Source organism: Camelus ferus, chromosome 16 (assembly GCF_009834535.1).
Source record: "Camelus ferus isolate YT-003-E chromosome 16, BCGSAC_Cfer_1.0, whole genome shotgun sequence".
NCBI lineage: Eukaryota > Metazoa > Chordata > Mammalia > Artiodactyla > Camelidae > Camelus > Camelus ferus.
In genome coordinates this window covers 13417621-13434140 of record NC_045711.1, presented here as the reverse complement: position 1 = coordinate 13434140, position 16520 = coordinate 13417621, and the positions used below count along the sequence as shown (strand labels likewise).

Genomic DNA, 16520 nt, shown 5'->3' with positions numbered 1-16520 from the left:
GACGCGAAGCCAGGAGACGGCGTGTGTTGCCATTTTCAGCGACTCCCGGTGGACAGCCGGGCAGGATGATTAATATTTTAGCATCTTTGTTCTTTCGGTTTAGTTCTAAGGCTAGCGCTGTTTAAATCACTCTGAAAATAACATGCCTGACGTTTCTACAGTTAAAGAAAAAGAAAAAAAAAAAGCAACCTGAAGAATTAATCCTCTGCCTATTACTGCGGAAACCTTTTTGGTGAGAAAGAGAAAATTGGATGACTTCGGGGAGAAGACTGATTCTGAACAGCTTCGTGGTGGAGAATACATTAAAACCTAGGAAGCTCAAAGGCGTGACCAATCGTGTGTATTTAAGAGGCTGAGATTGGCATCACAGGGCACTTGGGTTCCATCGCTGGTCCCTATGTCTGACCACCGTGCTGGTTTTAGACATTTATTATGTACCCCCTTCTGACTCTTCACTTAAGACATGCACTTGAGATTTTTCAGCACATAGAGCCCTCCAGGAACCTCAATATTGTACTGAGGAAGTACTGGAGACCAGAGGCCAGGGTTTCATTTCATATTTAAGTACTTTTCTTTGCTTCCTGTGCTGTTCTATAAACCGAAAGGGAAAGTTGTTCAGGGACCTCTTATTCAGCCTACCCCGTGTAAGGCACACGGCTAAGTTTGAGATTCAATTTAAGGATTACACTGAGCGGTGGACTTACAGGTATAAACAGTTGCCTTGGGTCGTAGCTCTGTTCCTAAAATAATCACATGTCGTAATTGAAAGATCGTAATTGCGGATCATAATTTAAATCCCTCAGCATGCTGCTCTATTTATAGGAATGCCTTAGTTGCTTCAGAAAAAGCTTTTCTACTCTTTTCGATAATTGCCTCTTGCAGCTGCTGATTTTTAAGCATCAGACTTAAGAAAGCTGTAGAGCACACCTCTCCAAGTAGAATCTTTCAGTCCTATGATAAATAGAATATTTGATTAAAGAGTTAAAATTGATTTGATTTGGAGGCTAGAACTTAATGCAAGAAAATGTCTTTTAATGAAATAGATTCCAGTGTTATCTTTTATTATCCGTAATTCTGCAGCAGGGAAAAAAACATGTAATTTTTCCTGTGTATTGGGTGCCTCCTCTGTTCCAGGAACTGCTTGTGCTGGTTTATGTATTGTATTTTAGTGCTATTCTCATTTTACAGACGAGAAAACTGACCCTGAGGGAAATGAATACTCCCCTAAGATCCCATAGCAATAACATGACGGCGCCCTCTCCGGCTTTGTACCCGTGGACGAGTAGGCATGGGGCATGTCCTGCAACGGGGATTCTTCCACATTACTGCTGGAGACTCTCTCCCCCTTTGTAGACGACCGGGGAGATCTAGCTTCACTCCCTTTAGGGCCCAGGTGGAATGGCTGGTTCTTCCTTGGACTTTATAGGTCCTGGGTCCGCATCTCCTGGCACCTGGGGAGGATGGCTCCTCTGCTGAAACTCCTCTCCAGCTAGTTCCCTGACTCTCCTCCTAAGCTCGTGAGGCCCCCATGTAAGGACTCAAGACGGTGCCCCAAACAGTCTCTCCTGGTTGCAGACTCACTTTATCAGAAGGAACAGTGTTGGAAGACGATTGCTATTTAGGGTTTCGTTGTATGTTTTATCATTCCACATCTTTGTTTTTTCCTTCCCTGATAGAAATCCTTGAGAGGCAAAAGAACTCAGGGTTGAAAAGAGGTTTTGTTGTCAGTTCAGTCACAACGATCTCTGCTTTGGTTTGCTTAAGACTGTTATTAAGCTGCTGGGGTAGGTGTCTTCCTGAAGCCCTTCCAGGGCTCCCCAGCTGCTTCCTCTCATGACTTCGGGCCTCCTCCTGTGAAGGCCGAGGCTCCGGCTCTCTCTAGGTGACACTGGTGCCCCTTCTCCACCAGAACTGGCCACGTGGTCTCGTTCCTCCCGACTGCGTAAATCCACCTTCCCCCCTTGCATTTGGGTCTGGGTACCAGACTGTCCTTGGGGCTTACTGTGAATCTGTTCTAACTGGGAAAGTAAGGCTTTCTCTTCCTTACCATCTACTGATTTCTGTCTCTGTTTTATCTCCCAAAGGAATGATGTATTAATAGTTTCCTAAGGGGGCTGAGCCAGAGTCTAAGGTGGTGGCAGGTAGAGGGTGTGTGCCCTTGGGAAAAGTTCCAGGTGATTCTGATACAAAACCCTTCACCATCCTACCCCCTCTCCAAGTCACCCCCTCCACGTGGACCTTGTGCGTTGCCTCCGTCCCCTCCCAGGGTGGGATTCTGTGGATAAGCTATATCTTGGATTGGTCCATTGTTCAGATCTGTCAGAGAGGAGAACATTTTTTTTTTCAGGAGCTGTGTGCATGGTGAAAAATATGCAATTTTTAAGGACCTCTCATTGTAATTGGCAGGGTGGTTAATTATTAAAAAAAATAATGGTAGTATATAGAGATCAGAGCTGTCAGAGAGGTAGGAATGTGGTAGTCATATTAGTATGACAATTATCCCTTTAAAAGAGGTACTAAATTCACCGTAACTTATTTTTGTCACTGTGTCATACTGACATGACTCGCTTTTTGTCTACCTCTTACCCCCAAAAAGGAACGGCAGTGATGACAACATCCAGGAGCCAGTGTAGTCATGACTGTTGTGATGTGCTTGCAGGGGGAGGGGACAGCGGCAGTTCAGAAAACTAGATTAGCAGCTCCGGAATGTGAAAGCTTCTTTAAACAAACAAACAACTCCCCACCAAAACCCCATCATTTCTACAAGCCTGTAGATACATCTCCTGTATCTTTCCCGAAGTTGTACTGCTCAGCCACAGAAGCAGAGGCGTTGCCACTGGCATCACACGGTGCTTACTTGCCGTGCTCTTGGTTAAGCCATTGTCCCTGAGCTCCAAACACGTCCTCCTGTGCGCCCCTCTGCAATGCTGGGGCTGGCACCCTGCCAGCCCCCTCTGCCTTGCCAGCGGGCTTCCTGGGGAGCTGTGCCGGCAGGGGATGCTGGAAGGATGCTGTGAGGTTGCAGGACAGAAAGGGAAGGCACTTCCTGTTTACTTCCTGTCTGCTTGCATCGCACCAGCCGGCAGTTCCCCTTGTCAAAAGTTGGGTTGATGATGGGCAGGTGACGTGTCTTCGACAGTTAAATGTGAAGGAGGAGCCCTTCTAGGGCCGCTGGCAGAGGCTATCTCTCTCTTCTAAGAAAGAGACGACCCATCCTTTCCTTCTTCCGGAAGGCATGTCTGGATGTGACACCTGAACTGCTCTAGTGACCACCCTGTGACTGTGAGAGGAACCAGCTTGAGGCCAAAGCCCTCACTGAGGCCAGCGGAGCAGAGACTGGCAGGCTGGGTAATGGCCCCAGAGGTCCACGTCCGGGTCCTGGGAACCTATGTGACGTTACGCACCAGAGGGGACTTGGAGATGTCACTAAGGATACAGGCTTTGAGAGAAGGAGATGATTTTGGATGGTCTGGATGGGTCCAGTGTCATTACAAGTGTCCTTAAAAGTGGAAGAGGGAGGCGAGAGAGCCAGTGTCAGAGTGGCATGATGTGTAAAGGACTCGGCCAGCCATTGGTGGATTTGGAGATGGAAGGGGCCACGAGCTAGGGAGCGCAGGCAGCCCCTGAAGCTGGCAATGCAAGGAAATGGACTCTTCCCTGGATCCTCCAGAAAGGAATGCAGCCCTGCCAACACACTGCTTTTAACCCAGCAAGACCAGGTCAGACTTCTGACCCCCAGATCTATCTGATAATAAGTTTGTGTCATTTTCAGTCACTAAGTATGTGGTCATTTGTTACAGCAGAGGTAGGAAACTGATACAGAGTTGGAAGGAGCCCGGTGACTTAATGCCTCTGTTGAACCTCTCATCTGCTGACCCTGGAGCTCCTCTTGAATTTCTCATCACACAAGATAAGTTGTTGAATCCAGTTTGAGTTGAATTTCTGCTGCTTGCAGCCTAAGCTGTCCTAATCGACACATACATGTTTCGCAGAATACTGTATACAAGGTAGACGCCTAAATGAGCATTTGCTGTATTGTGGAAAAATGTTGGAGAAAACCCCCAGAATCCACATCTAAAGAAGCAGGGCTGTTTTCTGATTCATACTAAGTGTAATAACTTAGAACTCTCTTTTTTTTTTTTTAATAAAAGACACAAAAGATGTTTGGAAGGAGGGATAAATTATTTGAATACTGAGATGGCCTGGAACTTCAGCAGGTGCACTTTCAAATTGCCAGATTCATTTCCTATTGTGACCTCCAGGCATCCAAATTCTCTTTTCCGAAATAACATTTCAGCAGACTCGGTGAACATGCCAAGAAGTGATTATTTTTACAAATCCAGATGACTTCCTAATTGAGGATCGCTCCAGCAGAGGTAGAAATGAAGGGAAACATAGACTCTCTTTCCATCTCCGCAGATTGGGAACAGCCCCAGTCCTGGCTTTAACCAAATGCTGCTGACAGCTCTGAGAGTGGTTATCATCGGACAGCTGTTCGGTGGCCTCAGTGAACTCAGCTGGAGGCTCAGCCCAGTGTAAGATCAGAGAGGCCAAAGATCAAATGCTAGTTCGATTGGTTTCCAAGCCTTTTCCCTACCACTTCTGGGTTTCAAATCAGTGTGTGTAATTTCGGCTCCAAAGACCATCCTGAGACCCACAACCCTCTGCACTCGCTTCACCCCCCGCATGCTCAGTACGCACGCTCAGGCTCTCTGCCTCCTCTTCCTCCCTTCACCAGCGAGCTGTTTCCTAAAGTGGGTAAATCTCACGTCCACAGGAAAACGGCGTAGCACGGCGTCCAGCCCTGCGTGTCTAGCAGAGGCCTCCTGGAAAGGTTGCATATTTAATACACTTCACGTCCTTCGTCAGGACGGTCCTTCCAGGGTCTGGATCCTGTGTGAACCACTGCTGTGTTGTTAGGGTAGTGGGGAGTGTGTGTTGGAGGTAGGAAAGCAGACCCCCCAATCCCAAAAGGGGAATGGAGCTGTATACCACAGAGGGTTCTGGGGACAGTTTTTCATATGAGAACTGGTCAGAACCACAGTTAGACTTACTGGTTGCAGACTTTCCCTTACAGTTGCAAGCTGTCAAGTTTTCTGAATGACTTTAAGAAAGTCACAGATGAAAGGCTGTGTGTGTGCGCACGCTGCCCACTGTGTAACGGTGTTGTAACGAACGTTCCATCCGTCTGCAGAGCACGCGGACCGCGTTACTGCAGTGTCCGTGCTCTCGTCCATGTGGGATCCCCCTTTCCTTCCCTTCCCTTCCTCCTGCCATAGTCAAGATCGCCCTATTTTTTCTTCATCTGTTTTTAATTACTTAGTACATTGTAATCTTTTCTTTTGTGCTTCTTTTCCCACCGACAGGCCTAAATATTTCCTTGCTGTCCCCCTCTGGTGTCCCCCAAAGCCTTTGCTGTTATTTCTCTTCTTTTGTAAAAATGCGTCCCTGAATACAAGGCAGTTCCCGTATTTCCAAAGACAAGGCCCCCACGCCCCCCGCTGAATTTCTAGCCGACTTACAATATATATACTTTCAGGGCTGTAGTTGAAATAATTAGTTGTCCACTTATGATATTAAATTTATTATTTAAATATATCTATTTAAAATAACTTGGAAAAATATTTAGAAACATAGCCTTTCCACTTTCATTTTATGAAGTAGTCTTACTCAAACTCCTCTGTTGCGTCTATGATATCGATGTTTTTGTCCCCAAAAACCACATTAGAGCAGCGTCCCACAGCCGACCCATCCCTCATCTTCAGTTACAATTCACACTTTCCTGTTGGACCAGAGGGTCTTAACAATAAGTCCTTTCACGAGAGCAAGAGACTCGTAGCATGTTTTACTTCTTGATTCAGCAGACACGTATCCAACATCTAGTTGTGCTGTGTAAGTGCTGGGGACAAAGATATAGGGGAATTTGTTTTTCTGGCCTTCTTCCCCCAGCTGCCTCCAAGGAATTTACACTCTCGTGGCAAAGGTAATATTGGGAACAGAGACTGACAATGCTTTGTAAGAAAGATGAGTAATAGGAGTTGTAAAGTGCTGTTTGAAGGTTCTGCACGGTGCCTGCCTTCCTATCTGATTCAGATCTGAACATGCATATTTTTCCACGACCTCTGTGACCATTAAGAGCATTAATAGCAATAGTAACAATAATTTCTCCACAGAATAAACATGTCTTTTACCATAGCTGTGGCAGCTAAGCTGATCTAGAGTTATCTTTCTTGATACGCCCCGAGTTTTCCATGGAGTGGGTGAACCCTACACTGTGAAGCAGAAATCAGTGAGTTTCAGGGCTTAGGAAAGTAACCTTTTGGATCCCCACCCCAATTTCTAGCCACATTGGGCTCTGGAAATGACGTTCAGCCCACCCTACTGGGGTGCTTGGTGATCTGAGAGTTCCCAAGTGAATTTCAACCTTGAACTCATTGATGGCTGCATGGTACATGAGTCTATTACATTGGGAACACTTGTCAGGGAACTGGACCTCGCACAAGCACATCTATCAGGTGCTCACTTACCTCCAAGAGCCCTGGTTGTATGTTGTCATCATCTACAAGCCAGTGTCCTCTGAGAAGGCCATCTGCCCCGTGTGTCCGTTTCCTTGTTGGCACGCCATCGAGCTCAGCACCAGCCCCCAAAGCCGGGTGCTGTCCTGCCACCCTCTCCACCTTTCACAGCTACAGTGTGTTTCAAAGGACTAATTCCCTCTCCTAGAAAGCATTATATCTGAGGAACTAAGAACCAGTGCTTAGAAATAGAAGCTTTTTTTTTTTAATTGAAGTATGATCAGTTATAATGTGTCAACTTCTGGTGTACAGCACAGTGTCCCCAGTCATGCATATACACACGTATATTCGTTTTCATTTTCTTTTTCATTAAAGGTTATTACAAGATACTGAATATAGTTCCCTGTGCTGTACAGGAGAAATTTTTTAATCTATTTTTATATAGAGCAATTATCATTTGCAAATCTCAAACTCCTGAATTCATCCCTTCCCACCCCCTTCCCCCCGGGTAACCATTAAGATTGTTTACTATGTCTGCGAGTCTATTTCTGAGAAACATTTATATATATCTTCTAGTTGAGCAAAGACTTTTTTTTTTTTTTTTTCCCGTATTTGGTATCTAAATTCCATTCAGGATTGAAGAGAGTTTTTTTCCCCTCTTCTCCCACCTTTCTCCAGCATCAGTTTTCTTCCCCACAAGCACTCTTGTGTTTGAAGGAAGGGAAAATAGAGCTAATCGTTTCAGGTATTTCTAGGCAAGACAAAGGCTCTACCAAGAAGCTCTCAGGTACAGGAATGTCTAGGGTAAAAATGAATTAAGGTACTTAGAATAAAACATCAAAGAAGATACCAGATTCCGCCATAGTTGCCGCTGAGTAAGTAGGAGTTGAGCCACATACCAGCCCGGTCATGATGACGATGAAATCGGCATTGGGACATACATTATAGTCACTCATTATTACTGATCCCAGTAGAACAATTCATGTTATAACTTATGCTGAGAGATGGCAGGAAGCGCTTCTGTATTTTAAAGGTAAATCATCAGGTTAACTTAATTGGGTTAAGGGAAAAGCATACATCAGAACAGCTTGAATTAAACCAATTCACAAAAAGAAGCCAACTCTCAAACTCAGGTTTTCTAAGCCGTCAAACTTTTGTTCAGTTTCTCTAAGAATCCAGGGACTGTGTGTGTCTGTGTCTGTGAGTGTATGTGTGTATACATGTATTTAAATTATGCGTTGTTTCTTATGAAGTCATCAAAATTCAGTGATCATTTGGGGGAAAACCCAACACCTTGGATATTTTTTCTGTTCTTCCTTAAATACTCATTTATTGTTGAAAATGTAGAGATGGGCTTGTTTATAGAATTAGAGAAATAATCTGAATGTATGTATTGTGGGAACTAAATTACAACTCTTAGAATAGGATTCTAATTAGTGTAACTGAACATAAACTATATAATATTTTAAGTTCTACAAGCCGCTAGAGACCATGAACTCTAGCAGGGGCCAGATCTATGTCAGAGGCACCATTTTATTTAGAAAAATTATGAAAACCATTGTAACCAGCAGGAATTTGTGCTTAGTTTGGAAGATGACATCAAACACTGAAATGGTGCCGTGTGTAGGTTCTCAGACGGGGACTGTCTCTCTCCACAGAGAGCACACTTAGTGACAGAGTGCGCGATGAAAAGATGAAATGACATTGACTTGTGACCCTGTTTTTTCTCCACAAGGATATGAATTTAAGCAGAATTAGCTTGGACCACTCTTAGAGTCAAACTTTAAGAAGTTAATGGGATTACAGTGAGAATCAGGTCTGGGAAAAGTGAGTAATTCAGATGGTAAATGCTGGGAGAGATAGTGTAAACCAAGGGGAGAATTCTAGAATCTAACTCTTGCCAGAAGTTCTGAGGGACACAGGTTACCGTTGCTTTCGGACAGAGGGAGGAAGTGAGGAAGGCAGGCCGTCCACTCCGTTTCTGTGTCCCCAGTGCTGAGCGCCGGGCCTGGTCCACAGCCTCTGCCTCGCAAAAGTTTGTCGTGTTGTTGGAAGCGGGGAGAAGGTTCCTGCCCTAGAGGAAGGCCACTAGGAGGCCTTGCTTTAGGAGGTCGGTTGGATTCCTCTGTTGGCTGATAAGAGCAGGTGCGTGTGCAGGGTACTGAGAAGCCCACCAGGAGATGAAACTGCTTCGTGAGAAGTGCCGCTGAGTGAGCTTAAAAAACATGCTGATTTGGGGAGGAGGGTATAGCCCAGTGGGAGAGCACGTGCTTAGCATGCACGAGGTGCTGGGTTCAATCCCTAGTCCCTCCATTAAATAAACTTAATTACCCCCTCCCCCCAAAATAAATAAAAATTTAAAAAATTTTTAAAAAGCACCCATCCTTGGAGGCTTTCTAAAAGTACCCCCCCCCCCCAAAGAAAAGTATGAACACACACACAAAATGCTGATTTGAAGCTGTTTAATGGTTCTTACTTTGCCAGATCTTCATGCTGGTCTTTGCTGGAGTGGTAAAATGCATCCGATTAAAAAAAAAAAAAAGTCCATTTATCTGATGCTAGAATACAGTGTGTTTGTGAACATAGGTAAAAATCAGAGGAATGTCTCATGTTAAGTCATCATTGTCCTTTGTTACCTTTTGGTGTGTGTGTTTGGTTTATTGGGTTATAATTTACATAGGGTACATTTTGTCCTTTCAGGGGATCAGTTCTGTGAGTTTTGATAAACAAGTACCGTCACAACATGGAACGTGCCCATCACCCCAGAACGTTTGCTTATGCCCCTTTGTGATCAGCTCCTCCCTCCATCTGAGCCACTAGGCATCACTGATGTGTTTTCTGTCCTTACAGTGTTGCCCTTTCCAAACTGAAACGTAAATGGAGTGGTGCAGTACGTAGCTTCTATCTCTGGCTACTTTCACCGAGTATAAAGACGTTCAAGCTTCATCCATTCTGTTGCTTGTATCAGTAGTTTGTTCCATGGCATCCCATCGTATGGCTGCACCGCAGTTTGTTTCTTCCTTCACCAGTTGAAAGACATTGGGTTGTTGCCAATTTTTGGCAACTTGGAATCAAGCCGCCTAACATTTGCATTTAGGTTTTTGTGTGAATAAAATGTCTTTACTTCTCTTGGGTAAATACCTAGAAGTAAGTACCTTTACTTCTCTTGAGTAGGATTTCGGGTTTATATGGTCAGCATCTGTTTAAGTTTTCAAAGAAACTGACCAACTGTTTTCCCAAGCTGTGGAGGCACCGCATGTAACACGTGCATTCCTGTCCTCAGTGTATGAGAATTTCAGTTGCACGTCATTTTTGCCAGCACTTGGTATTAAATTTTAGCCATTTTTAATATCTCTTTCAAAGTTGATTTTGTTAATGCTTTTTATAATGTAGAGCACTTACCCTTCAAAAGCAAAATCTTTCTCCAAAGAGTGAGAATTTTGTATTCAGGTCATTTAAAAAAATAGAGTCATTTCTCATTGTTTATGGTGCTTATGGTCTACAGAGTCACCGTGACCACGGAATTTTGAGTGTGGAACTGTTGCTCCCAAGGGAAAATACCAGGTTAGGTTCCCAGGAGGCTCTGCTCACAACGTTTTTGTGTATTTTTCACTCTGCACATGTCCAGGGATGACCAGAAAAGAGCCCTGAATGTTATTTGTGGAGGTTACAAGTAAACTTGAGCAAGTGGGCAGATTCCCCTAGAAAGTACTTAAATTTAGTTCAGTTTAAATAATAATTTGTAGTAATTTGGTTCAGTCCCAAACATAATTAAATCTTAATTGAATAATTTAATAAATTGATGAGAAAATTGATTTGCCAGACCAGGACCATTCCGCATGAAGGTTGCTTTGAAAACACCTCAAGACCATCCTAGGATTTGACCCCCAGCACGAAGACATGCTATTAACTTAGGCAAGAAGATTTTGTGCCCCATTCAAACATACTGAGCACACACCTCATTCCTAAAAAGGAATGTAAAATGTTCAACTCTGAATTTGATCATAGTAACGGCTACAAGGTATGTGTTTAAATTCACAGAGACAGATTAATGCACTTACCAAACCCCCGTTGCCTAAAAGCAATTATAAGTTTTCTAGATTGACTGCCAATATGATATAGGCCCCAAAGAAACCACCCCTCTTTACTGAGACAGAACAATAAATTGGTTTTCCTGAATACAGTGGGTAAAGAATCCAAGTTCCTGACCTTGAATATTTCACTGGTAGTGTTCTGTGCAGTAGGGAACAGTCAGGGTGACATTTGCTGAAATGTTGGAGATTTATAACATAATAGCTTGAGCATATGTGCCAAAAAATAAAAATCTTAAATCCTATCAAATCAAGATTAATTACCTATTAAAATGCTAACAAATAGTTTAGTACAGGTGGTGTAATAGGCTGTCTCTCTTCATATATTGTTACAAAACAAACTATTTGGCGGTGACATGAAACATCATGTATCTTCTCTCTCACTCTCAGTGGGAAAACGGAAAAAAACTGCTAGTCGGTCATTCTCGGTGTGGATTTTGGCATTTCATTAGGAAGTGCTATCACAAACCTTTTCACCGAAAAGCATATGCAACTCTCTGGAAACGGCTCAATTTCCTGCCTTTGTACTGCTGCCAAAACGCTGTTGCTTCTCCCCATCACTAACTACTACATATTTATTCCTTTCTATCTTTGTGGAGAGTAAACGCGGACAGCACTCCCAGGAAAAGGAAAACAGTAGTTGCTTCCTCCCTCTCACTGGCTTTGCAGAAATTAATACCGTGGGCGAAATGTCTTCTTCATGTTCAGCTTTAGTTTAATGGCTTGAGCTGTGGACCAAGGGGTAGTAGCAGAAATGATACACTCACGTGATGGGGTTTGTTCATTGAGATGCTTTTTGAAATTTGCATGAAAATGGCTCGTGAAATTTTGTCAGTGAACCTTCTATTAGTAAGTAATGGCGTTGCTAGGACGGCTCCCGATGAATAGTCAGCAAATGTTTACTGAGGACATGCTGCATGCCAGGCATTCCCTGCGCTTCAGTGATGCTGTGGGGAGCAACCTCGACCCGACCCCCTTGTGCCAGTTGTCTCCGGTGAAAATGTCTCATTACTGGAAGACGATGGAACACAAGTGCAGGCAACAGCTATGGAAATAGTACCCAAAACATCATCGTGGCTTAAAAAGCAGTAGGTGGGAAGCACATTACAGGTTTGAAAAGGTGCAAAATATTGGAAACCACAGTAATTGAGACTTAAATAAAACCCATCAGCAGGCTTATCTATTTTTCCAATTTGTCACCTAGGTGCCAGTTTTCTTAAACAAGTAAATATGCCTTTCCTGCTCGCATGGTGTTGTAAAGCCCTTCCTGTGGGAGTTTCACTCCCCTCCTCATCCCGAAAGAATCCCAGCAACGTGCAGTGCTGTTCTGTTTCCGAGACCCTGGACTATCTCCCTCCGAAGGGTGTAACGAGCTGTACTTCATTTGTTTTTGCAAAACAAACTCTTCAGCAGTGACATGAAATATCATGTCTCTTCTTTCTCACTCACAGTGGGAAAAGGGAAAAAAAAGCACCCCTTGGTCATTTCTTTTTGTGGATTTTGGCATTTCGTTGGAAAGTGCCAATAGTTAGTCATTTTTTATGCTGCTCTGGAAAGCTGTAAGCAGCCTTCCAAGTCACAAAGCAAACTCAGTCCCTAATGGTTCTCGAAACCCAGGTCAGAAAGGTGGGAAACTTGTATTTTTCCAGGCAGGGAGTGCATGAAAAATACACTTGCAACCTGCTCAGCTGCCCCAAGTTCTCCTCTGTAGCCAGCTTCTCTGCTCAAAGGACTGCACATCAATCTGTCGCTGATGGTCAGCAGAGCAGCAAAGAGCCAATGTTTTTGTGAACCTACAGCAGAATGACTTGCTTCCCAGCTGGTGATCAATCTGTGTTGGACGGCAGCATGTTTGCCTCTACAAATGAGCTGGACCCCTCTGCCACGTATCTCTGCCAACTTTTGAAAGAAAGAGTCTGTTGCAATTCTTTTTGGGGGTAAAGACAAAAAGTCTGTCTCCCTTTACACAACCAGCTACTGAAAAAAATCCATGCAAATATCCACAGCCAGTATCCCAAGGAAATCGTTTTGAGAGGTCAGGAAGTTGTCCTAAAAGAAAAAGAATCCATGTATGTCTTTAAACACATACACACACCACACACTAAATATCTCTGTTTCTCTTTTGTAAAAATGAGGTGCCCGTGGTAATTGTAGCATCTCTGGACACTTCTCACTTCAATCTAGAAAAATCCTAGGCTTTAGGATATTGATTGATTTCTCCAAGCTCCACGTGAAGCCAACATTGAGATAATGCTGTGAAAATTGCTGCAGAACTTTTAATTGATTTTGATTATTATTGACGAAAGTGGACTGACCAGGTTTAGCCTGGAAGTAATGCCACCAAATCAGTGCTAATGGAAACGCACAGTGTGTTTTGGCAGTTGTGAACTTTTAAGAGACCTTTCTTAAAGTTCACCAGGGCAGAGAGGTGCCAGTGTAGCCCAGAAACCCACGGCACGGCAGAAGGACTTTGAGTTGGCAGAGGTGAAGAAGTAGCTAAGAGTGTGTGAAAAGTTATGTGAATGAGGACGAGAGTAAGGAGCCGTGATGGGGAGCAGAAGGGTAAGGAAGATTTCTGGGGTTGAGCTCGCTCTGGGGTTGATGCAGCGCTCTGGTGGATTTGGGGTAGGTGTGAGTGAATGAACGAAAATGGGGATGAGGAGGTATTTGTGGATGGGGACAGTGAAGTGGAAAACTTTAAAGAAAGCTGTATACCGTTGCAGGGGCATTTAGTAACACAAATTACTGTTCTTTGCTGTCTGTGACCACGTTAGCCCCCTGGATAAACAGGTTCTGTTGACATTTAGGACAGAAGTGTAAGGGGGCAATGGAATTTTTTGCGTCTTGGTCAGGGTAGGTGGGGCGCCTCATTTCTCCACAGAGCGTAGGGGTCTCCAGACCCATGGAAGAGCTTGTAGAAATAAAGTAGACGAGTTAGAAAGAAGGGAACTCTGGAAAGAGAGAGTGGAGATCACTTTGGCCTCAAATTGTGGCTCAGCTGGGCCATTCTTGAGCCATGGAAAGGCTTTCTGGTTTAGTAAGCCGTTATGTTAGATGCACTTCATGGTAGCTTCCAGCGTCATATTCAACATGAAACCGAAGCAGACTGCATAACTCTGCCAGAGTTCCGGTTCCTTTAGGGTAAAGACTGTGTGTGATCCATCTTTGTGCTCTTACGTACACATAGTTGGTACCCAGACCAGACAGCTGCTTTCAGTGGTTGATTTCACTGTTCATCCCCAAACACGAATATTCCCCACTCATAAGAATAGTGGTGTTGCCTTCTTGGGTTGGATATATGACCCTCCAGCCCCCAAGCCTGCCTGAGAAGGTGATGTGCACAGAGGACGTATTACAGCAGGGCATGATTATCTCCTTCAGGATTAACCGCTATGATTATTAGTATCTTCCCGAACATCTTAGCAACTCTCTGTAGCCCCCTTGGCTTTTTCATTAGTGGAATTATCTAACTAGTTACCAGTTTATAGCCAGAAAGTCTCCCAGTTTCACCAGCTTTTGAGTATAAATGAATTTACATTAACATGAATGCCCACTGAGGCCATATTAACATTAATGTCGAAATCTCACTGACTCCCCTCTTTAAATAGCTCGGTGAATCCCAAGGGAGTGTCTTATACGTCCTCGGGAATCTGAGCTGCTAATATGCCACCACTGCTGGTTGCCACTACCGCTTGGAGACAATGCCTCCCTCCCACCACCATGACCTCCTGTCCCCTCTGTTGCTCCAAGATGACCAGTTAAATTTGCATACAGGAAGGATGCCTTTGGGGTAGCATGGATGATGGGCAGCAGGGAGGTCAGGATCCAATGAAGGGAAACCTGTTAGGAGATGGCTTGATACAGTTTAATCATGAGATGATGTTGGGCTAGCCTGGAATGACCAGGGTGGGGAGAAGATACCGAGAGAAGCGGACGGATTTGAAAGGAGATAAAATCAGGAAGATTTCGCGATTAAGTGGCTTCTGGCTTGCGCAGCTGCATAGAAGCCAGTAGCACTTACTCTGGGCCAGGGCACACAGGGAGAGGGAGTTCCGCTGCGGCAGAGTGCGGAGACCTTGAGTCCCTTGAGTTATTCTCAAGTTAGGTTATGTTGGGAAGAGTTGGCTTCTTTTGAGTTTGGAGCTCAGGGGAGAACTCTGAACTTGAAATTTACATCTGGGGGTCACTGTACTCACGGTGATCGAAGTCATGGTCCTGAACATAGAGGAGAGCTGAGGGCCTAGAGCAGGGCTCCCTGCTCCCTCCTGGAAGAGGGGGGTGCGGAACAGCAGCCAGAGAGGTTTGAGGAAAAGCATGAGAACAAGGTCAAATGATGGTTTAATTAAATTTCTCATGTCTTTTCTCATTTTAATCTATTCTGTTGTACCCCTCTTAGCATATGCCTTCCATAGTCAGGGTTGTTAATTATTAGAACATATCTTTTTGCCTCCTGTTTGGCCTGAGGTGGAAATACTGAGCCCAGCTTGGGGGTGAGGGAAGCAAGTGGGAAGGGCGGAGGCACAGGAGTGGAATCCACCCCTGGGTGCTAGGACCGAGAGACAGCCAGTCACAGTGAAGCGGAAGAGGAGGGCAATGGCCTTGGGAGACTTGAGAGCACCTAGGATGTGGGACTCGTGGTTTTTGTTTTTGTTTTGTTTTTTTCATTTTTCAGTTTTATTAGGAGACTCATGTTTTAAGTATTGGGAAACTCCTGAAGATTTTTTAGAATGACAGTGACAGTGGGGGAAAAAGAGGGGGTTAGGGTGAAGGTTATTGTGGATTTAATTGGGCAGTGATATGAAAACACTGCAGATGCCAGTGTTCAGTTGGAGACTACTGCAGTGAGTTTGGGGTGAATCATTGACCAGGCTGGTGACGGTAAGAATGGAAAGAAGAGTATGTTTGAGAGAGAAAAAAAGACTTCACAAGCTCTGATGATGGGTCCAAAGGGAAGTCTAAGGGCAGCAGATGAATAAGAAATGACTCCCAGCCTCTGAGCCTGGTACAAATCTCCACATTTCAGAGCTAGAAAATAGCTTTAAAGTCATCTAATTTGGGGGGAGGGTATAGCTCAGTGGTAGAGGCGTGTGCTGAGCATGCACAAGGTCCTGGGTTCAATCCCCAGTACCTCCGTTTAAAAAATTTTTGAAGTTATCTTATTCAGTGTTTCCACATGCAGAATCTAATGGAGAAACTCAGGTTGGAAGCCATTAGATTGTGAAAGTAATTCTCAAGTCTCTTTCTGAGGTCCTTTCTTTCCTTTCCTAGTGAGATTTTCCAGAAATGGGCTAGTTTATGTCACTATCATACTCAGCCTCCAGATTTCCCTTATCCACCCTGACCAAGGTTCAGGAAAATCCCAGGCGCAGTGGATCTTAGTAACAGGATACCCTTTGCCATGTATCTTTTATATTTCATGGACACTTGGGGACATTTTGGTGAGAATTTTTAAAATGAGACTGTATGGCATGACGTTCCAGCTCCACACCTACCTCTCACCCCAGCAGGAAGGAATATAAGCAGTGCTTTCCTGATAAAAATTATGGAATTTACATGGAAGACAGTATAGTAGTGGTAGGAACCATCAGTTATTGTATTATGGCTGTTGAAGATAAAGTTCAGTTTTGCAAAATGATGAAAACGTTTATCATCCATCCAGCTGTGTTGTACACTGCTATGTTAAAATATTGGGTTAAGCATTGGTCTGCATTAAAAGAAATACTGTGTTAGAATCAAAAGAAATACTGTGTTAGAATCAAAAGAAATAACGTTCTTGGTCTACTCTATTGTTGAAAAGTCATTCGTTGTATTTGATTCAGTTACACATGCCATAGGAACGGAAATGTATTACCTAGAGTTGGGGACCAATCCCCAGTAGAACCGGCGAATCATGTCACGTGAAGCACCAGATTAC

At 44.1% G+C, this 16520-nt stretch overlaps 1 protein-coding gene across 2 annotated transcripts in view; it reads left to right on the top strand.

Moving 5' to 3' along the window:
* Positions 1-16520, top strand: part of STX8 (syntaxin 8) — a 207048-nt gene that overhangs the window by 67145 nt on the left and 123383 nt on the right. The window contains exon 8 of one of the 2 annotated variants that reach the window (XM_032498789.1): positions 3801-3824. The exons of the other annotated variant lie outside the window; for it this stretch is intronic. Within the exon in view, the coding sequence (XP_032354680.1) occupies positions 3801-3809 (9 nt within the window). The 3' untranslated portion in view covers positions 3810-3824. Of the gene's footprint in view, positions 1-3800; positions 3825-16520 lie in introns of those variants that run through there. 2 annotated transcript variants of the gene reach the window in all.